Source organism: Peromyscus californicus, unplaced genomic scaffold, assembly GCF_007827085.1.
Source record: "Peromyscus californicus insignis strain IS unplaced genomic scaffold, ASM782708v3 Scaffold_20__1_contigs__length_68692818, whole genome shotgun sequence".
NCBI lineage: Eukaryota > Metazoa > Chordata > Mammalia > Rodentia > Cricetidae > Peromyscus > Peromyscus californicus.
In genome coordinates, this window is record NW_026294503.1 from 33,930,235 (window position 1) to 33,952,411 (window position 22,177).

Below are 22,177 nucleotides of genomic sequence, written 5' to 3' on the forward strand. Positions count from 1 at the left end.
TCACCAGGCCTAAAGAACTAAAGCCAAGCCTGATCTGGACCAGGCCTAGATTCTGGAACTTGACAAGATTTTAGAATATCTAAGATGAGCCTCTTAAGGGGGTTAATGACCTGATATGGATCTCACCCTGCTGGGTACCCTGTTCCGAAGTCCACCCTGGAACCAGCCTAGTGCCTCCAACTCCAGCTTCTGCTTCAACTGCAGGGCAGAGACAATAAACCCACTGTTCCTGTTCTGAGCTTTTTGTGAAAAGATGTGAAACACCTGGCTGAGCAGGTCTACAGAATGGTGATTTTTACCAGGTCCCATTTCACTTGCCACAACGGCATGATTTAATAAAGGGCCAGGCCACTGTACCATGCACAATGATTTACAATTTCAAACCACTTTCACGACACATCAAATTTCCAAGGATGCTGTCAAAATCCACAAGATGGGGAGAGGAAAGGAAGGGAAGCAAAGGACGAAGATGGCAGAGAACAAAGGGAACACACTGAGCGCCTGATTCCTCCCCCGTGGAACTTCCATGCTACACGGCCCAGTGCTCTGCCCAGACCGTTTTCACATGCTCTTGTGACAGGACTTTAATATGAAATGTCCCCATAGGCTCGTGTGTTTGAACAGTTGGTCCCCAGCTGGTGGCGCTGTTCAGAGAGGTTGGGGAACCTTTTGGATACAGGGACCAGATGACAGATATAAGGCCACAGGGCCGGGGGTTATGATTGATAATGGAGGCCCCATTTAGGCAAGGTGTGCTTGCTTCCTGACCCACTGAGATGTAACAGGTAATACGCAAGCTCCTGTAACCATGGACAGAAGCCCAGCTGCCATGTCTCCCTGCCAGAAACCATGAACTAAAATAAATCCTTCCCTGAGTTGCTTCTGTCGGTTAATTAGTCACAGCAGCAGCAGCAACAACAACAAAGTTACAGAAATGAAGGGATGATACTCAGCAGGACTTCTCCTCTACTGGCCCCTGCCCTGGCTTTTCTCCTGCTCACTGCATTACCTGAGTCTGGCTCACCACTGAGTCCAAGAGCCGCTGAAAGCTCTTAACCAAGGAGTCATGGGTCCAAAATCATTGAACATGGCTTTCTGGCCCAGCATGTAGGAATACTAAATGCAGTTTTATTCACAGTAATCAAAAACTGGACACGGGCTCTGGTGTCAGAGAGTCCCATGCACTCCATGTCCCCAAACACGTTCCATGTTGGCATCTTAAAGCAAGAGCATACACAGTGCTACCTCATTTAACCTACACGCATGAGCAGCAATGCTGAACCCATGCTTATATCTGTTGTCTCCAAACAGAAGTCTGTCTCTTGCGGTTTTTTCCTGTCCTAAAGACTTGCATAGCTTTCTAGCAGTTGTCTCTTCTAGCTGTACATTCTGATCATGTGAACAGGTGTGACTGGCTACGTCAGGCTTCGCCCACATTAAAGGAGCTGCCTCTTTAATGTGGTAATATAACAGGCAGGACCATTGGCAAGGAATCTGTGTCTTTAAAAGCCAAACATGTCTGTAGCTGACTATGATGGTTTGAAAAGGTTATGGCCCCCATAGACTCAAGTGTTTGAATGCTTGGCCCATAGGAAGTGGCACTATTAGGAAGTGTGGCCTTGTTGGAGTAAGTGCAGCCTTATTGGAAGAAGTGTGCCACAGGCTGTGAGATCTCATACATGCTCAAGGTAGGCCCAGTACACAGTTTTTCCTTCTGCTGCTTGTGGATCAAGATGTAGGACTCTCAGCCCCTTCTCTAGCACCACATCTGCCTGCACACCCCGGCCACGATGACAATGGACCAAACCTCTGAAACTGTAAGCCAGTCCAATTAAATGTCTTCCTTTATAAGAGTTACCATGGTCATGGTGTCTCTTCACAGCAATAGAAACCCTAACTAAGACACCAACAAACTAGCAACTCCACAATCACCAGGCACTTACTGCCCAGGAGAAATGGAGATAAACACCACAAAAGGCTTCCAAGACTATTGAATGCAGCTTTGTTCGCAGAAATAAAAATATGGAAACATGCACTTGGCTGCACACTTTAATCCCAGCACTTAAGAGGGCAGAGGCAGAGGGATCCCTGAGTTCAAGGCCAGACAAACCTACATAGCAAGACCCTTCTCAAAAAAACAAAAACCAGCAGACCAAAGAACCCAAAACTGGAAACATGAGAACAGCTCAGGTATTTATTAAGAAAGAAACATGCAAACAAACTGTGGTGCTTTCCAGGCCCTGGAATAACATTAAGCAATAAAAACAAACAAATAAAAAAAAAAAAAAACCAAACAACTAGATTTCTGAAACTTCATGCTGAGTAAAAAAAAAAAAAAAAAAAAAAAAAAAAAAAAAAAAAAAAAATCTAGCACAAAAGAATTATGTGACATCTTACAAAAGGCAAATGTAATTTATGAAGACAGCAAAACTAGAGGTTGTTTGGGCTAACAGATAAAGACTGGATGGGAAAGGGCAAAAAAGAATTTTTCTGGGGTAATTTAAAAAATCCTATATATCATTAGGGCTGAGGCTTACCTGGGTACTGTCTATACGAAAGATCTGCATGTTTCTGTGTATTAAACCACAACTACAAAATGCCTCCTGCAAGGCACCAAAGAGCTCTTTCCCAAGGGCAGGTCAGCAGGCACTGTTCTCTCGGTTCTCAACGTTCTCATGCCCAACTCCCAACAGTTCCCACTCCTCAGTCTCAGTGTGCAGGCCTTCAGCCCTAATGCCCCTGCCCCAAGCACAACGCACAGGGCACATCTGCTGTGATGTGAACAAAAACTTCTCAAAAGAAGTTGCATTTGGCTATTAATTAAAACTCACAAAAGATATGTTGTCTGCAGGGACTGACTGGCTGATTAGAATTTCAGCACCGCGGACAGACTGGAATGTTGCAGGTCCAGAAACTAATTACTTTATCTTGGGCTAAGTTCTGGCCCTCCCCTCCCGGACAGGCATTCACTGGCCTCCTACGTATGCACCTGATATTCCCACCTCTCTCATGTGCCCACCCATGTATTCTAAACTTGCTTTGACTTATGACTTTCTCTGTTCTGCAAAACTATAAAAATTTCCTGAAACTGCTTCCACATTGGAAGACAAAATTTGGAGTGACCTAAATCTGTGCTCCCAGGCCAGGGTCACTCAAAATAACTCCAGAATAAACTATCTCTTATTCCTTTGAAGATGAGAGCTTTGGTTTTTGCGTCACACCTGTCCTGGCACCCACCTTTCCATTTTTGGTGGGTGGCTATTCACTCTGCAAGACCCAACTCCAGTATCCCATGCTTCAAGAAGTCTCCCCAGAACCCCTACATGGAGCCCACGGACATCTTCAATATTCGGTGCTCACATCTATCATGGCTCCTTACACCTTTCCCTAAGGGAACTGGCTTTCCACTGCTAGGTCTATGTGACACCCTCAAGAGGGAAGGTCCCAGTCCAGAGTTTGGCAAACATCTGAGTGCTAGTGATCCTGCTGCTAAAGAGTAAGAACAGCCTTAAAGTCATGAGAAATGGTGGCAGCTCATGAAGGCCCATCGGCAGCAATGAAGCAATAAGAACACCAAGAATCTGACCAGCTGGAGACCGCAGGAAACTGGGGTCTGAGTTGTGCCAGACACCCCAAGTTCCTTATGTTCCTTGGCTCCAGGTCCCTCATCACATTGTGGGATGATGTCACCTTCCAGCCCAGAGGGCTGGCAGCTCCTTCCACCATCCCCTGACGCCAAGCCCCCACCTACCCATCTTGTCTCTGTCCAGACAGGTTGGAACACAAAGGCACCAGATTCCAGAGGCCAGTGTGTTGCAGCGCCAGTTGTCACAGAGATAAAGGAATGAGAATAGTCTAAAGCAATGGGCAAAGAGACATCTGCACCGCCATGTTTGTCGAAAAACTAGTTAAAGACAGCCAAAGTAGAGTCAACCAGAGTGTCTGTCAGCAGGTGAATGAAGACAATGCGTAATGTAAGCAGATACAATGGAGTATGACTCCACCTTCAAAGGGGAGGAAATGCCTTTGCGATTAGACAAGTGGGACTGAAACAACAACGGATCTTGAAGATGTATAGAGAACAGAGTGGGGTTCCCAGAAGCCGCAGGGAGATATGGGAGGTGGGGCATGAGCCAAGGGGGAAAGCCTCTATTAGCAGGAGTAACCATTAGGATTTGGCCACCACAGCTGCATGACCGCACATGCACAGTTGAGCAGCTAAGCAAAGGGTCTTACGTCTTATGTCATCCGTGTGCTGTGTGATTGTGCAAATCCTCTCTCCTCTCCTCCCCCTACTACCTCTATCTCTATCTCTCTGCTCTCTGCCCGTGCTTCTTCCCCAGGCTGGTTCTTTTGTCGTACCCCCACCCCCACCCACTTCCTCCTAATAAAGCTCTGATACTGGGTTTTGTCATGGCTCATGCCTCATGACCTTTCTGCACTGTAACCAGCGCCGCTTATCATTTTTAAAACAACATTGGTGCTGTGACTCGACAGGCTCTCTATGTGCTCTACATCCGGGGCTCTGTGTCCGGGACCCTGTACAGAGGTTTATTGAACCTACAACTGCCTGCTCCGCTTTTTTCATTTACCCAGCCTCCGGGACCACTACATACAACACATCGGCCGCCAAGATTGGTGAGTTTTTCCCTTTCCGATCCCCTGCCATTTCCCACGACTGTAGCCTGAGATATATTCCTCATGCCAGACCCCCGGGGGTACGACGACACATTCTCTCTTGACGAAGTACTAAATGCTGTCTGGACTCCCGGGGAGTCCTCGGGTATGTACGTCCCCCCAGCCCTTGCCCTTCTCATGATGACGATTGGGGTAACTTGTGCTGTTAATTTATGCTGGTCCTCAGAGACACTTAAGATGGGGGTCTGGGATCACTTTTGTTATTTTAATTTTTTTTTTTTTCTCTCGGCTGCAGTCATGGGACATGGAGGCATCCTCTTCTTGGTTCCACACCTCCTTTGAAAAATGCCTTAAATATCCCCAGATACCAGTAAATTTGGCCGTGTAACGGCTGCTTGAATCCCGATATTTCATGAGAATTATCTAACTTCTGCCAGCAAACAGACAAATGAAAAGAGTTACCTTATCCCCACACTTTTACCTAAGCTCTGAACCCTCCTTTTCTGAATCTTTCTCTCCTGCCCACTCGCATTCCCAAACCTGAGGAATCTCTCACTACAAAGAACCTTATCTGTTCTCTGCTCTGTTCTCTGGTACTGGGCAGGTCGCTAAGCATGGAAAAGTCTGGAAGCAGGCTAGGATGCATGCAAATAAGTTTATGATCAGGACCCACATTGGGATCAAAATAATCCAGATGGCTCTCTAGCCAGAGATCGGTTTACAGCCTGCCTCCTGGTGGGTCTTCCTAAAGCTGTCCTCAAACCACCAAACTATCAAAAAAAAAAAAAAAAAAAATTCAAGACATGGAATAAAATTCATCTCTTGTCTCCCAGAGTTCCCTGACATTAGGGCTAAAACTTAGCATCTGGAGAGCAAGGTTTCTGACCCCACAGGTGGAAGTTTCAGCTGTGTCATTTAAGGTACTGTGGGAGAGATGAGAAAGCCTGTGAACAGAATTGCCAAATGTTGGCACACACCATCCAAGCAGCTGCATAAGGGCTTCCAGGTCCCTGTTTTAAATATGTGCTACAAAAGGCCATGCGGACTAGTGCATGCCCTGCTGGGCCATCAACTGAGCCTTGTTCAAAGTGCTACCTAGAGAGATAACTGGTCAGCTGACTGCCCCATGAACCTCGTGGCATGGGGACATCAAACTAAGACCTCTAGTAGACCTCCTAGGCTTGGCTATGGGCTCACTGGGAACCAAGGATGCAGCATGGGGTGATCCATTTCCTTCCTGTTGGACACGGAGCCACTTAAGAAGTTCGGAGGGAGTTTTGGGGTCCCACCTCTCCTTCTCATTTCCCTATTGTCGAGGTAGGGGGGACAGCCTTACCCACCTCGCCAGACTTAATTGTTCTTTCAGAGTTAGTTAATGGGAAGAGATTTTCCAGCTAAGGTAGGAGCTTTCACTTCATTTGCTCCCTCCATGTGCCTCACTCCAGACGGGTCAGCAGTGCTTCTTCTCATGCACAGGGACACAGACAGGGCCCTGCTCTCTCTCTCTCTCTCAAGTTCCAGAGGACATCAGGATCTACTGCCTTGTCACCAATTCCAGAAGAATGAGGTCTCACCCCACAAGCTTTTCTCTTCCTGGTTCCCTCTTCTAATTAACTATTCAGCTAATTGTTACAGGATCACCATAGAGATGGAGTCCAAGGACCATCCAAGTCCAAGATATGCCCAGGTGTTACGGAACAGTAACAATTAAAAGGTGTTTACACCCCCAGACCGAAAAGGGTCTGGACTCTGCAAAAAACAGACCTTAATATAACAATCTATTACTGTTAGACGCTCTCAACAATTGATCACCTGTGTATCCCTGATGCTAAACTAATAAAGGAAACAGGGGCCTTAAAATAATCTGTCTCTGATAAGGCTTATCTCAGGTAAAAATTAAAAACATATCCTAAATCTCTCTCTCACTAACATTAACCAGCAGAGTACTAAACACTACAAAGGTCACTAGCTCAAGACTTTAATTTTCTCATGGCTGCTTCTTAATATGTTCAAAATTTTTCTGAACTCCAGAAAATCCACCTGGACAGGTCAGCGAGCTCTGGAACTGGCTTGAATCCACCTAGACAGCACCTTGTCAGATGATTTCCAAGGCAGCAGATGACCCCAGGACACCTGTCTACCTCAGAAGCCCCCTTCCCTACCCGCCCCCCCCCCCCCAAGAGTCAACCAACACCCACCAAGTCAGCTGGAAGCAGTTTTTCCAGTAAAAACGATGCCCCTATTCCTGTTCACCCGCTTTTTATAATAAACAAAAATACTAGAATGTAAGGATTCTGCCACCACTCCAGCTGCATCACCGTACATGTGCAGTTCAGCAGCTAAGTAAAGGGTCTTAAGTCTTACATCATCTGTGAGCTGTGTGATTGCGCAAATGCGTGCAGCGCAGTCACGCAATCAGCGCATGCGTGGCGTAGCTCCAGTAAGCCTACCTGCGCATGTGCACGGAAATACTTAAAAAGCCAGACACAGACTCCTCTCTCCTCTCTGTTCTGTCCTCCGCCCACCCCCCTCTCTCTCTGCTCTCTGCACATGCTTCTTCCCCAGGCCTGGTTCTTTTTTCCCCCCTTCCTCCTAATAAAGCTCTGATACTGGGTTTTGTCATGGCTCATGCCTCATGACCTTTCTGCACCGTAACCAGCACCCGCTTATCATTTTTAAAACAACAGTAACTATGCTCTCCCTTTGTGTGTGATATGCTACATATCATAGTGACTGCAATAAGTAATATATTTTTCACTTCAAAACCACTAAAAGAATACATTTCAAATGTTCTCATCTCAAGAAATGTTGGACACTTGGGGTGATATACTGGAATAAGTATGCACAGCTATAATTTTCAGCTTATGCTTTTTAAAACTTCAAAAAGAACAAAGACAATTCTACTCAATGTTAAGGCCCTGTTGTACATTAATATGCTAAGCATTATCTTCTCATAAGCAAATTCATTGTTCTTTATATTTTACATTCTTTTTGTAGAAGCCAATTTTGAATCTACAATAGATGTCTAACATGTTCACTTTTCTTCACTCAAAAATTACTTTTTTCCCTTCTTTAGGAAAAAAAAAATCATAATCGTGCTGGGTGTGGTGGCACATGCCTTTTGGAAAACTTTGTCTCCAAAAAAAAAAAAAAAAATCAAATTCTACCCTACCTTTCCATCCACAAACACTTCCCAAAACACATGGACAGTGACAGTGCGTAGTAATAAACACCATGTGGAGTGCCACCAACATGCACAACTTAGAGGCACACCATGTGGCACTCAGCAAGTACAAAGGCTGGGACCCCTGACCTCAGGAATCCTAGGAGCACATCTCCCCAGCAAAGCCTGTGCTCTTACAACCCTATGCACAGTGACAGCCCCTGAAGGAAATACCTGCTCTTACAAAGTTTCACACTCTGAAGGCTGAACAGCCAAAGAGGTAACAAGGGGCAAACGTTACTCTAGGCTAAATCCTCCTCAATTAAATTGGCCCATCTTGATACAGAGCTTTTCAGGGGCAGCATTCATGAAACATCTATAAAAGGAAATGCAATTAGGGGAATCTGTTTAATACACCAAAGTTTGACTGGGCCTGGCCAGGGCAGCCACTAAATTCTACTTAGGAACAGTGATAGCTGAAAGGCTGTCACATAAATTACAGGGGGGGGGGGGGGGGGGGGGGGGTGCAAAAAACTTTGCACCAGAAGAGGCAAATGAGATACCATGAAAAGGAGAACGAGACAGAACAGAGCTCTAACTGGGCCAACGACCACCCCAGTTTGTTTACCACCCCACGCTGCCCTTCCATCTCCTTATCTACGGCTCTGCCTCTCCTAAGTTAACGACACCGAAACGGGAAATTTCCCAGAAGTTAAGCTGCCCGTGAGTTGACAGAAGTACACTTTGTTCAAACTGTGACCCTTCTTGGTCTGTCATGGCTGCACACGGGGAGATAACACATGCTCAGGGCTTGCTTTTGTGTCTCTTTGACCTATATCCATCCTGCAGCAGCACCAACAGACACACTGATTCTAGATGCTTCCACAGATAAAGTGACACGTTCTGAAGATACAGGCTGAAGAGAGGCAGTGGTGGAGGGTAAGCCCCAGGGACAAGATGTTTCCGTCCCCTATGGACACGGGCTCCAGCACTGAACCGGCTGGAGTGAGCACACAGCGCCTTCACTCTGCTGTTCAGTATACAGTGGCTCCTACTAAGAGCCTGCCGGAGTTCACATTCTATCCCAAGCTGGAAGACGTCTAATTTCTTTAAGCCTGAGCTGTTAGGAATCTGACCTCTCTCAACTTTTCTGTCCTTCAGTAAATGACCAGCAATTAAGAGCAATAGGGAGAACTGAGAACCTTGGAAGAGTCCAAGTCGAAATTGGTGTCAATCATAGCCAGGGGCCCCCAAGCTTAAGGTTATAAGGTTAGAGAGGGGCATCGGGGTTAAGCGGGAAATCCACCCTTCCAATCAGTCCAGCCAAAAAAGCTGCTTCCAGCTAGAGAGCCAGAAGGGCTGCCTGGAGGAGGTGGCCCTGGAGCCATTCCATTTAAGAGCATGCGGGCAATGGCCTAGAGAGCTGGACTAGGGGCAGAAGGTAAATTATTACTTGCATGGGGCAGGGTCATCCAAACAAACTCTCTCGTTTACTGCTCCCTCCCAGGGTCACTAGGAAACTTCCCCTCAGAAGGCTAGACCTTCAAAACGTCCTGGCCAAGAACACGAAGTTGATAACTGGTGGAGGGGAGGAAGACATCTACTTTACAAAGCCTCAAAGGAAGCTCACCCAGCCAAGCAGCTGGAGACAACGGGATTCGAACACCTGCCCAACCAGACCTCCACGGCTCGTCACTGGCTGGCGCCCGAGCACCGCCCACTGCCCTGGAAAGGGCTCGCACACGCATGCACTGCACTCCCCCCCCCCCCCCGCTCGCCCTCCCCTAGTTTCTTTTTTTTTTTTTTTTTCCCTCTCTCTGCGGCAGGATAAAGCCAGCTACCGAACGTGGGCCGCAGGACGCCGCGACGTCCGCGCTCCGCCCGCCCGCGGATCCCTCCGCCGCCCCGAGCCTGCGCGCGCGGCCTCCCTCCCCACCAGCACACCACGAGCCGTTTCCCGCGCCGCGCCGCGCCGCGCCCCACCCCCCCCCACCCCGTCGCGCCCCAACCCCCACCCCAGCTCACCTGCCGCCTGCGTCTCCATGGCAACGCCCCCACGGCGGAGGGCCGGGGTGGAAAAAAAAGCCTCGGGTTCCTCCTGGGCTCCCCTCCCGCGCCCAGCGAGAAGGCCGGACACCCTGAGGAAACTTCGCTCTTAATTTTTATTTTTTTAGGGAAAGAGCCGGAGAGGTTATGGCGAATCTGCGGCATCCAACATGGCGGATGGAGTCTTCGACCTCCTCCCCACCGGGGATCCGACGCCTGCGTAGCGACGTCCGCCGCGGGGAACCGCCCTCGGCTCCCAAGACACACTGCGCATGCTCGCGGCTAGCTTCCCCCCCCCCCCCCCCGCCCGCTCCCCCTTTTGGTCCCGGCATGCCGCGCGCTGTTTTGAGCCACGCCCGGGAAGGGACGCGGTGATCCCGGGACGTGGGTGCGGGGATTGGGAGTGTCCTGCGTCCGTCCCCTTTGGGGGGGACGAGCTGGCAGGCTGGCTTGTGCACTCTTTTGCGCACTAACTTTCCCTGGGCTCAGTTTCCTAACTTGCCCATCGGGCTGGTTGGCAGCAGCTTGTAGCGGCGATGCCGTCCCTGGGACGCCCTGCCGAGGTGTGGTTGGCACCGCTTGTCCGGGCGTGCAGCCCCACGTGAGGATGCGGCGCCCCTCCAGTTCTCTAGCAGAGCCCGGTTGGATGTGAGCGTGCGTTGCACATCGTTTCCCTGGAAGCGCAGTGAACCACCTTTCGGTTTTTCCTGTTGGGAGGTTAGAGCCCCCTCGGCACCCTGTAGAGGTGTCTGTCCCAAGTAACTTTAGTAGAATCTGTCCCTGCTAACGACGAAGTCGCTCATCTCCAGCAGTCTTGGTCACCCCGTTAGCATTCGAAACTGGGAATGAGTTTAAATGGGCGAATAAACATGTATATAATAGTAACAGTCGCATTTGTGCTAATAAAGCTGGCCTTTTTTAAATAATCATTGTAAAGAAAACGCCACACATGCAGAAACAAAACAAAAAATATTAAAAAAAAAAAAAAAAAAAAAAGGCAGAACGGAAATGACCGGAGTCTGGGGAACACAGATTTGTTTTTACGACGCCCCTGAAATACTGTTTTTCGGGAATAACCCTTGCCTTCTGTCGAACCTGAAATATTCATCAGACAGCTCCTGCCTGTACCCACAGAGGTCAGGGTCATGTGTTCTTTACTCCCTCCCCACGTCTAGGTTCGTCTACCTCTCTGCCATGGACTGAGTTTACTGAGCAGAGAGAGTCATGTAGGAAAGGTCCCTGGGTCTTTCAAATCTTTATCTTCCCACCGCAGGTTGCATAGTAATACCACTGAATGGACTCATTCATTTTGGTCATCACTTGTTTTTTTTTTTCTTTTTTTAACCATTGAAGTGCCTTTGGGCAGTGAGCCTTAGGATGATGACTGGTCGAATGCTCTGGTTTTTCTTCAATTAAGCACTGGTCCAAAACATCCCTCTCCTTTATTTCAAAGGACAGGTGAGAGAGAGAAGGACAGGTAGGTGTTCAGAAGGGTTGTAAAGCTTTCTGAGATCACACAGCCAGCCTGTGGCGTGTGTGGACCCACCTCTCCATGCCCCTTGCCTTTCCCACTTGACCACATGGCCTTCCAGACTGGACCCAATAGGTGCATTGTGAGGAGAACCATGAATTTTGTTACCTCATGCCCCCCCCCCCCCAAATTCTGCATCTCAGGTGGCTGGGAGGTTGGGGGGTTGGGACACGACAATGACATCTTTGATTTGAAAATGAACTGTCCAAAGGCTGCATTGGTGTGCTTTCCTTCTTAGAGATACAAATATTTACAATCACTTCTGTCGGAATCAATTTCTGTCAGGAAATGAGAGTTGTTCTGGCTGCTGACAATATTGGTTTTCTGCTGGGCTGCCTTTCTTAAAGCAGCATGGAAATGTTATTTATTGATTAACAGGTGGTTCGATTGCTCCTGAATGTTGTGACCAAAACAAGTTTGGAAATGAAGCAATTTAAAATACATCTCAAAACTCAATTGCTTCAGAAGATTAAAGCCAAATTTAAAAAGGAAACTGGACTGTAGATGATCGTCTTGGGGTTTGCGGGGGTAGCTATGGCTGATCGTCTTGGGGTTTGGGGGGGGGTAGCTATGGCTTTCTCCATTATTCCTTCTTTAAATCTATTCATCATTCAGAAAAGACTTACTGGACATCTGTTCCTCAGAACTGGGTTGGCCCCAGGCAGCTAGAAATTAATAAGGGAAGGTAGGGAACCCAGTTTTGTGAGTGGAGACATGAGTCCACATCTGGCTTCTAGCCTTCCTGGGTGATTTACACACTTCATCTGTGTGGGGGTCCATGAGTGTGTACACTGAAGCCAGAGGCTGGCTTTAGGTCTCTTCCTCTATTACTGACTACCTCATTTTTTTTTTTTTTGGTTTTTCGAGACAGGGTTTCTCTGTGTAGCTTTGTGCCTTTCCTGGAACTCACTTGGTAGCCCAGGCTGGCCTCGAACTCACAGAGATCCGCCTGGCTCTGCCTCCCGAGGCTGGGATTAAAGGCGTGCGCCACCACCGCCCGGCGTTTTTTTTGGTTTTTCGAGACAGGGTTTCTCTGTGTAGCTTTGCGCCTTTCCTGGAACTCACTTGGTAGTCCAGGCTGGCCTCGAACTCACAGAGATCCGCCTGGCTCTGCCTCCCGAGTGCTGGGATTAAAGGCGTGCGCCACCACCGCCCGGCCTCATTTTTTGAGAGTCTTTTGATGAACCTAAAGCTCGTTTGGCTAGACTGGCTGGCCAGTGAACCCCTAGGATCCCCCTGACTCTCTCAACACTAGGATTGCAAGCCCATTACACCTAGCTTTATATGTAGGTGCTGAGGATCCACACTCAGGGCCTCACCTCATGCTTATGCAGCAAGCCACTGAGCCTTCTCCTCAGCCCTGACTGACATTTCGGTCTTTACATTTACAGATGCCTTCAATTAATAGAGAAACATCAGTGGAATTAAATGTTAATCACTGAGAATTTCATAATGAATAGTGTCCTGCTCCAATGGTTCCTAGAGGAACAGCCTGCCCACTGGTGGCATTCTACCTTACAGGGTAGCTCAGGAAGGAATTTCTGTCACATCTATGGACATGAGATGGTATTTAGCTACATGAGAAATGCAGTTGACTTGCATAATTAAGTATATTTGTGTCAGTTTAATAACTATATCAGTAGCTGGCAAATGCTTTTGTATGAAAACACAGTTTAGGCACTTAATTTTATAAGGTGCTGATTGAAAGTTTTGATGAAGGATACATATGACCTTAACATATAGGTTTTGAGACACACAACTATTAAAAGCAAAGGAAAGAAAAAGCGTTTTAGTTAACATGCTGAAAACCTAAATAAGGGTGTTGTCAAAATGCATTTAAAATTATATAAAAGGGACTGAGGCTTAGCTTGATGTGTGCAAGACTCTGGGTTGGCTCCCCAGTACCACCGAGACAGTCACACCAGAACAGGATGAGCCATTAGTATCAACATGATTGTGACCTTAGAGAGCAGTAAGGGCCACGGAGTGCCATTTCCTCATATCTCCACGTCTTATCCACCTGTGTGTGCCGAGTACCTAGATGTTAGTGTAATTTTCTTTATAGGCCATAGTCAGGGACCAGTCAAGAAGCTGATTCCAATGTGGACAAGAAAGGAAAGTCAGGATGGCCTGGAAGTTCTGTCATCCTCCAAAAGTAGGATGCTGTGAAAATTCCAGACCTGCAGGAAAGACAAAGGAGCCAGCTGAAAAAGAAATAGGTCCCTCTTTAAGGTGCTGATTTGCATGCTACAAGTACAACTGCAATCAATAGTTGTTGGTCTTTTAAGTACAAGATGTCTCTGGAAAGCCATGAGTTCTTGAAAATTGGTGGGGGTAGGGGGGGCTCGTGTGCCCACATGTGTACATGTGAAGGCTAGAGGTTGATGTGGAGTATCTTCCCCTATCACTTACTCTCCACCGTATTTTTTGAGACAGGGTCTCACTGAACCTGAAGCTTGCCCTTGAAGCCATACCAGCTGGGCAGTGAGCCTCAATGTTCCTTCTGTCATCCACCTCATTCCACCTCTCAGGGCTGACTGTCAACACAGGCTGTTGAGCCTAACTTTTCCGTTAGGGCTGGGAATCTTAACTCGGGTCCTCTAGCTTGTACATCCAGTTCTTTACTCACTGAGCCATCTTGATGATAGGGCTGATGGTGTAGGTGCCCTGGTAGAATACATGCTTACCATGAATAATGCCCTAGACTTGATCCCCAGCTCGCACGGGTACACACACACACACACACACACACACACACACACACACACACACACAAGTCCTATAGACAAAAACTTCATGTGCTACTTTAATTACTTAGCTAATCATATGTAACAGATAGAAATTAGATGTTTTAGCCAAGAGGTAAGTTTAGTATATGTGAGGTTTAGTTCTTGAAGTTCTGTGTGTCCCTCTACAAAATGGTACATGTATAGACATTGAGGATGGTAGTTATGATTATTATTAAGAGATTTCCAGAAAATCTTGGAGCTGGGAAAATAAGGAATGCAGGTTGGGGCCATAAATAACCAAGTGGGAAAAGTTTGGAAATTGGTGTTACAAGTGAATGGGTTAGGAGAATAGCTGAGAGATCAAATCATATGCCCCAAATGTAATGTGCATAAATGTGGGTGGTGCAGGAGAGTTGAGTGTTGTAGTACCTTTGCAGCCCTTTTGTGCATGTCCCAGGAACCTAAGATGCTGGGTACTCACAGACATCAAAGACTGACCTTGGACAGTGACTCCAAGTTTGTTGCTAAGGAAGACTAATGATGCTAACTCTTGTGGGAGTCTGGAAAGTAGAATGAGCAATTAAGGAAAGTGAGAGACCCTCCAAGAATGGGAAGGGTGTTCAATATTGGGGGGGAAAAAAAGGCTGTTGGATTTACTTTGTCTAGGGTTATTTTTGTTTTTGTTTTAACATTCATTTACCTGGAGGGGGGCTGGACCGAGCCTGTATGTGGAGGATAGTAGACCACTTGAGGAAGTTTTCTCCTTCTACGATGTGGGTTCTGGGACTCAAAGGTCAGATCATTAGGTTCAGCAGTAAGCACCTTCAACCACTGAGGCATCCCACCAGCTAGGTGTTTTATAGCACAATAGCAAAATCTGGACAAAACTGAGAGGAATTCTCAGAGTGGTTAATTCTCCAAGCTATAATGGACTACACCAACAGAGGTCCCATATGCTCTGTATATGTCCCCTTGCCCCAACCAGGCAGTTGTTGATCACACACTGCTCACCAGTTAGGAGTGGTTGGAGCCCTGCTCTGTCGGTCTCTTATTCCATCTTTGACCTTGACTGGCTGCTAGCTGTTAGTCACTAGCCAGTGTCGCTGCCCTCCAACTTCGCAGGTGTCTCAAGTACTGTTAGTTAGACTGAGCTCTCTTTCCTTACATTTGAGCGGTCAGTTTGTAGCTTCTCCATGGCAGGGAGTTAGCTCTATCCCAGCTACCAGATGCATGTGCAATCTTTCTTGGTGACCTCACATTTTAGCTCCCTATGTGTCTGCAGTTGCTCCTGAAGTTGGTACAGACTTGCTAGTAGATATCATTATGCTTCGGTCTGTTAGAATTAGCTGTATTAGACACAAGGACATGTGAAAAGACAGCAGTGCCTTCCATGTGTTCCTCAAGGGTTTGGAGTGGCCTGCTGTCACTGGCCCTGAGCCCTATTCCTCTTCTTATCTAGCTTGGTTAGCTCTTACCCAGTTACAAGCCCTCTTACCTTCAATGCTCCAAACTGTCATTTTAACCCTTAATCTTCCTTTCTCCCCAGCCTGTTCACACTGCAACATTGTATGAGCAACATGGGATTGTCACAGTGGGCCCTTTTCCCTCAGTACCTACCGAGAGCAACTCCTACCCTCAAGAGCATTGGGAGAACTTGTCCTGAACCATGTTGACATAGTGACTGAACTTGGTCTGAAGTAGAACCAATCAGCAAATGGAAGCTTCCATTTAAGTCACCTTGGAGCTGGGTGGAGTAGTACAAGCCTATAATCCCAACTACTCAGGAGGCTGAAGCAATAGTATCAAAAGTTGACTGCTGTCCTGGGCAGCGTAGCAAAACTCCATCTCAAAAGAAAGAGGGAGCGGGGACAGTAGCTGGGACTGTAGTCCAGTGTTCCAGCATTGTCCTGACAAGTCCAAGGTCCCAGATTCAATCCCCAGTTCAAGAGAGCAGGAGTCACCTTGAAGGAGTCACCTCTGTTCTAGGAATCTATCAGCCAGTGGCCCAGAGGCTATGAATTTAACTCTCCTGGGAAGAAGATAATCCTCTTTGGGGTCTCATAAGTGCACTTCTGGAGAAGTACAAAAATGAGTTTTGCAGAGATAAAGAAATTGGACAGATCAACAGCAGTGCTTCTTACAAATTTAGGTATACACAGGGGAAAACTTGTGTTCTTAACATGCCCAAAGCATGTAGGAGCAGTTACATGAGACTTGGTTGAAACTGGATTATTTGACTGTTAATGTTTAAGACATTCTGATTTAAAAGGTTTTAAGTTTTGTCTCATCAGTTGTGTTTAATTAAGGGAATATGACAACACTTATAGTTGTTAAATTTATTTCAGGAGCAAGTGAACCATGGAAAGAAAGTGGGGGAATGGTCCTGGATCCCAGCAACAAGGAAGGAAATAGACCTCCCAGGGCCTGGAAGGATGCCAGGCCCATAGTAAGGACCCAGTAAACACTTGCTGAGGAAAGGGATAGGTAAGATTTATTTCAAGAGTGAAGCCAGTAAGAGAAGGAAAGGGGAAAGCAACATGATTAGACATTTATTTTATAATGTGTAAACAGCACTGTTTTAGGTGTCAGACTAGAGAACAGATGGGGAGGGGCTTCATCGTGTGGTATCTAGGCACATTTAATGAGCAATTCGGCCCCCCATGGAAATAACCATGCAGCTATTGGAAAGATTTAGATGACCCATGTGGAGATGAGTCGCCCATCCACCTCTCTAGGGCATGGGCAGGGTTAAGCACTGTTCAAAATCACTGTCAGAGTGAATGGTGAGCTCTTTACATTCTTATTCTAAGCCCCATTCATGTTCGTTCATATTTATGTAAATAAGCAAGAGTGACAAGCGATGGAGCAGCTTGACTCCCTGATTGTTGCCCTAGCTGTGTTGCCTCGCCTGTGTTGCCCTAGCTGCCTTAAGCCACAAGACTGTCCGTCATATGGCCAGCTAAGTCTACCCTTAGGCCCACACCAGCCACCCCGAGTCTCTAGGAATCTCTTTAAGAAAGCTCCAGGAAGATTGCGGTTGATGGCTCTGCCTCCTGAGACCGCAGCCGCAGCCAGGGCCAGTGAAGCAGTGTGTGCTGCAGCATTTACCTGTCTGAGGCTTCCGTGAACTCCTAATTATTCTGCAGCCATATCTACCTGGCCAGAGCAGGAGCACTTACCCAAAGGCCTACTGTGACGGGTGCTAGAGGCCAGGGCTGTGACAAGCCAGTTGTCCAAGCTCTTTTGAGGCGTCCACTAGGAGACACTCCTGGGCTGCCTTCCCTGGTGTTGCGATAAAAGCTGTACTCTCTCAGGCGGTCATTTCTTTTTCCCACCATCTTTCAGTAGTACAGCCAAGCTGGTGACATGAAGAAAAAAGGGGGGGAGGGCGGCAGGTTGGTAATAAGAGCAACAGCTGAGCGGTAGGCAAGCCAAGCTGCAGGCATGGCAAGCCATTCGATACATTGGCAGGCAGAGAAGCAGCTGAACAGGTCAAGTGACCAGGGCCGGGAGAAGTGCCTGTTAACGGAGGGAGCAGAGAAGGTGGAGAGCTGAGAGCAAAGCAGGACACAAAGCTCTAATGAGCCAGAGGAGAGAAATCACAAGCCATAGTCGACCAGGAGGGCACCAGATTGCCGAGAGGTCTTCAGAACCAGTGGTCTTCTCAGCCCCGTCCGAAAGTTATAAAACTGACCCCGTTGTAAGGGCTGAGACGTACTGGCCTCCTGGGCCTGGACAATAGTTAGAACACTGGCTGGTGTTAAAGGCTGAGGAGTCCTAGCTTCCAAGGCCTACACAAGAGCGGCAATACTCGTGCAGCCAAAAGTCCTGATACCAGAGGTCTGTCACACTAGAGAGCGAGTGCCTTCTAGAGCTGCTCAGACCTGCCTCTTGCTGCAGACCATGGAAGGAAACCCAGTCTGTGCATCAGCGTCTTGCCTACCCACCATCCCTATTTCAGTAAAGCAAAAGAAACACAACCAGTGAGTTGATAACAGATGTAGAGCATGTGTCAGGCTCCATGCGAGCATGGAAAATCAGGGTGCAACTAATTGTGTGAAACACTCTGCTATTGGCGAACTGTGTTTACAGGAATTTCATGAATGGGGGTTCTAGGTGCACAAGGAACCCGGAAATTTAGGGACAGTCGAGGTCTTCTAGAAGACTCAGGGTCAACTACTCTGTTCCACTTAATTCATTTGTGCAACTCTCACACCACATAGAGCATTTGGAGCACTGGAGACCACTGGGGTGTGAGGGAGCCTTGTTACTCTCAAAGTGGGGAGAAATGACATGGGATAAAATAACCAACCAAGGTCTTGTCAGCCAAGTTCCTGGGGTTTCCTATACTGTTTGGTATCTAACAGTATTGGTGAAATTATTAAGGCCACTCCACGTAGTTAAAAGGAGATTTATTTAATGGTGTAACTTACAAATTAAGGGATAGGTAGGTCGCGGGGTCTGGGGAAGGTGTATCGCAGTCCAGCGGTGTTCTCTGGAGCTCTGCTTGGCCCACCTCCACCATCCAGGGTCCCCGAACCGAGAGCGCTCGCCGATCCAGATCTCGGGTCTCCAGGCGCCTCCCTTGGCCCCGCCTTGTAGGCGTGACAGTTGCCCAAGTCTCAATGGGGGTTGGAACTTCCAGATCAAAGCTGGAATGGCTACCCACTACATAACAGCCTTCACACTACTGTGAGGTAAGGACATACAGACCAAAGAGTTGACCTGATGGTCACAGGTGACAGTAAAGTCATCTCTACCAGAATATAAGCCTCAGGAAAATAATCCCTATGCATTTTTCCATCCCCTGTATCACCTGATTGTCTGGAGAATGACCTCAAAGAAAGCTTGGTGGTGAGAGGGCATTCTCTGGTCACATGTCAAATGACCATCCTTCCCAGCTTCTACAGATGTAAGGTAGGGGGAGAAGACTTTCTATCATAAAAATTTCCACACATTCCTTTCTAGCCAAGGAGCTCACAGCATAGTGGGAGATGCAGACAGAGGTAAGAAGACATGAATGTTCAACTCCACTCAGTTGTTCATAGGACATACACACCCAGGCTTCATCTCAAACCAGACAAGTTGTAGTCACCTGACAGCTCACCATCTCTCAAAGATACCAGACTGTGGGGGCCCACAGGGGCTCCCTAGTAAGACCTTACTCAAGGACAGAGAATCTGAGCTTGCTTTACCCAGCAGGGCTGCGTAATTGGATGATTTGGCCACCGGTATGGTTACCGGGTATTTTGAAGTGTCTACACTTGGCTGTATGTTGTGCTTTGCTCTTGAAAGGGGAAGGTCTTTTGCCTTGCCCCTTAACATTGGATGAAAAGCCCTTTGGAATAAACCTCAAGGTGACTGGGTATTGACCCAGGACCCTCCCGGAGCTATCCTGTGTCTCTGTCTTTCTTCATATCTCCATCTATATTTCTATCTAATTCTTCTTCATTCCTCTCTCCTCCTCCCAAGAACCCTTCGATAGGTCAAAGCTGGACTCTCAGACCAGACACTTTTATACCTGAAGATTTCCCCACCACTTTTCTGATTGACGGACTCCTTCACCACTCTTTAAAACCCCAGACCAAGTGACCCCCCACTCTGAAGTTCTGACCTCCCAGGCAGTTAATGACTCTCACAGCCCCTTTTACTATTTTTACATCTGTGCCATACCTGTTAACATACCTCTCTCTTTCTGCTTAACAGGAGACTTCTGTGGGCCCGCAACAGAACCATCTCACTTCTCTATGACCTCTCCCCAGATGATCTGAATCTGATGGCTCAAGAACTCACTAGACAACTGCTACCTTGGTGTAAGGAAGAAAAACAACCATTGTTCTAAAAACAGAATAACTCTGGGGAGCAATTCATTATGAAGAGGGAGCCAACTTGCTCAATCATTCCTTCAGCGTTTATGGAAGGTCGACCATGGGTCAAAACCATTCTAAAGATACAGGCCACAGGATCTGTATTTCTTAACCTATGTGCTCAAAAGAAAATGAGGCCTAAAATGATGAGCGTGGGACAATGTACCATGAATGAGAGAGAAAAGCAAGAAAGACACATCGATCCTGAAGAGTCAGGAGGACAGCTGGAGGGTAACTCAAGGGGGCTAGTGGTCCTACAGAGACAGGACACATTGGTCCAAGATCCAGAAGCAGGACAGAGAAAACCAGGCTCAGGTTTGTGTAGTCATCAGAGGAGGCAGAAACAAAAGGATCACCCTAGCATTGAAAGGAACATTCAAAGGCTGCTTTCCTTGGCCAACAGCATTTAAGTGGCTCTTTGGTATCATTCCCAGAGTCCAGACCTACAACAAATGAAGCCTAATTCAATATGACTTGTCTTTCTAAAACCAAGTTTAGAACACAGACATGAAAAAAAGGCCATGGGTGGACACAAGAGATGAGATGGCCATTTACAATCTAAAACAAGGCCTCAGAGTAAAACCAAGCCTGCAGACTCCCTGGGCTTTGGCTTTTAGACTCGGACTTCTTGAACTTTGGAGTAATGGAGGCCTGCTAGTTAGGACAGTCATTCTGATATCTGCTATGTTGCCCTTAGCCAACTGATAAATAAGCTTTGAGAAACAGACATGAATGCTACTTGTTAGAATGTAGAATAATGTGGATTCTGATAAGCTAACTGGTCAACCCTCCATGGGTCACATTTCATCTCCATTCCTCCAAAGAACACCTTGAATATTCCTTGTATCATGTTGCTAAATGGCGTGGCTCCTTGGCTGATAGACCTCTGGCAGGAAGAAGATGGCACCTCAAACTAGGCAATCTAGGCAGAATAAAGAGACTAGGCAAAGATGTATTTGGGTTTAAAGAAGCAGAAAAGAGCTAATGTAGTACCTACCAGCTTTCCCCCTCACTCTAGGCCTGCAGGGAAGGAACTATGTCCTGTGACATGGAGCCTGGAAAGCAACATGCTACCAGCCCTTATACTTAGCCAAGGACACTGGGGAACAAATGTCCAGATAGTGCAGTCTTCCCAAATCCTTGGCCTCCTTCCCTAGCCTCCTTTTGAGCTGAGGCCAATCTATACACAAGTCTTGGCTGCCTTGCATTGCACTGGGAGGGCCATGGGCCATGGAGCTGCCCCGTGGGATCAACTGTCTCCTATGCTTCACACATAAGGGACAGTCCCAACAAAAGCATATTTCAACCTGGGAGAGTAGACAGTCAAGGCCTGTCATCAGAAGCACCTGCACATTCAGGTTCTACAGGATCTAGCTCAGAGAGAAATACTGTAGCGGCCAAAAGAACATGTGTGAGAAACCTTGAGAGAGAAGCGTCCAAAGACATTACATTCATCACCAAGTGTTTAAAAAACAGAGGCAGGTGGATCTTTGTGAGTTCGAGGCCAGCCTGGTCTACAGAGCGAGATCCAGGAAAGGCGCAAAGCTACACAGAGAAACCCTGTCTCGAAAAATCAAAAAAAAAAAAAAAAGTTTGGCAGAGAAGAAGGACCTGCTTTGTCTTTTTACCATCTCCTCCCAATGTCCAAGTAGATTTAAGGGCTTTCGCCATTTGCTCCTTGACTTCATTTACTTACTTCCTGGGAGTTGTAGAATTGCTTTTGGTGTATCTTGGTTGGTACAGAATCTTCTGCAAGTTGGCATAAGTAGTCTCATGTCACCATTCGCAAAACAAGAGTTCAGGAGAGTGACTGGGGTAACTTTAGTGTGTTCAACTCTCTGCAGCTGCCACACCTCCCACCTGTCCCTAGAAAGTGATGGCAGCCCTCCTGCTAATTCTTGGGTAGCCACCTGGAGGCGGGAGATGGAGTGAGCTCTAAACCAAGTATGTTAGTCATTTTTCCCAGTACTGTTGCAGAACACATAACAAAAGCAGCCTAGGAAGAACTGACTTTGGCTCCTGGACAGAGCGCATATAGCCAGTCACAGTAGAGAAAGTGTAATGGCAGGTGGTTCCTTGACAACAGGAGTGTGGGGCTGGGTGTCCTCGACATATATCTCTGTGGAGCAGGAAGCAGAGACTGGAATACCAACACAGCTTTCCTCCTTTTTAGGTTTATTTAGGGCGTATCTTCAGCTCGCAG

The 22,177-nt window shown here is 47.3% G+C and overlaps 1 protein-coding gene and 1 long non-coding RNA gene across 11 annotated transcripts in view; one reads left to right on the plus strand and one right to left on the minus strand.

Annotated features, from left to right (window-relative positions):
* The window catches only part of Zfat (zinc finger and AT-hook domain containing), a 181,160-nt gene extending 171,037 nt beyond the window's left edge, over window positions 1-10,123 (minus strand). For both annotated transcript variants that reach the window (XM_052747939.1, XM_052747937.1), the window contains exon 1: window positions 9,827-10,123. In XM_052747939.1, coding sequence (XP_052603899.1) covers window positions 9,827-9,845 — 19 coding nt within the window. In that variant the 5' untranslated portion in view covers window positions 9,846-10,123. The remainder of the gene's footprint in view (window positions 1-9,826) is intronic.
* Window positions 10,124-10,452: 329 nt separating this feature from the next.
* Window positions 10,453-22,177, plus strand: part of LOC128116578 (uncharacterized) — a 29,759-nt gene continuing 18,034 nt past the window's right edge. For 7 of the 9 annotated variants that reach the window (XR_008220513.1, XR_008220518.1, XR_008220520.1 and 4 more), the window contains exons 1-4: window positions 10,456-10,564; window positions 11,201-11,324; window positions 16,453-16,591; window positions 19,814-19,920. This is a non-coding gene — a long non-coding RNA (uncharacterized LOC128116578). Of the gene's footprint in view, window positions 10,565-11,200; window positions 11,325-16,452; window positions 16,592-19,813; window positions 19,921-22,177 lie in introns of all 9 variants that reach the window. The other 2 variants (XR_008220514.1, XR_008220515.1) reach the window with 2 other exon arrangements.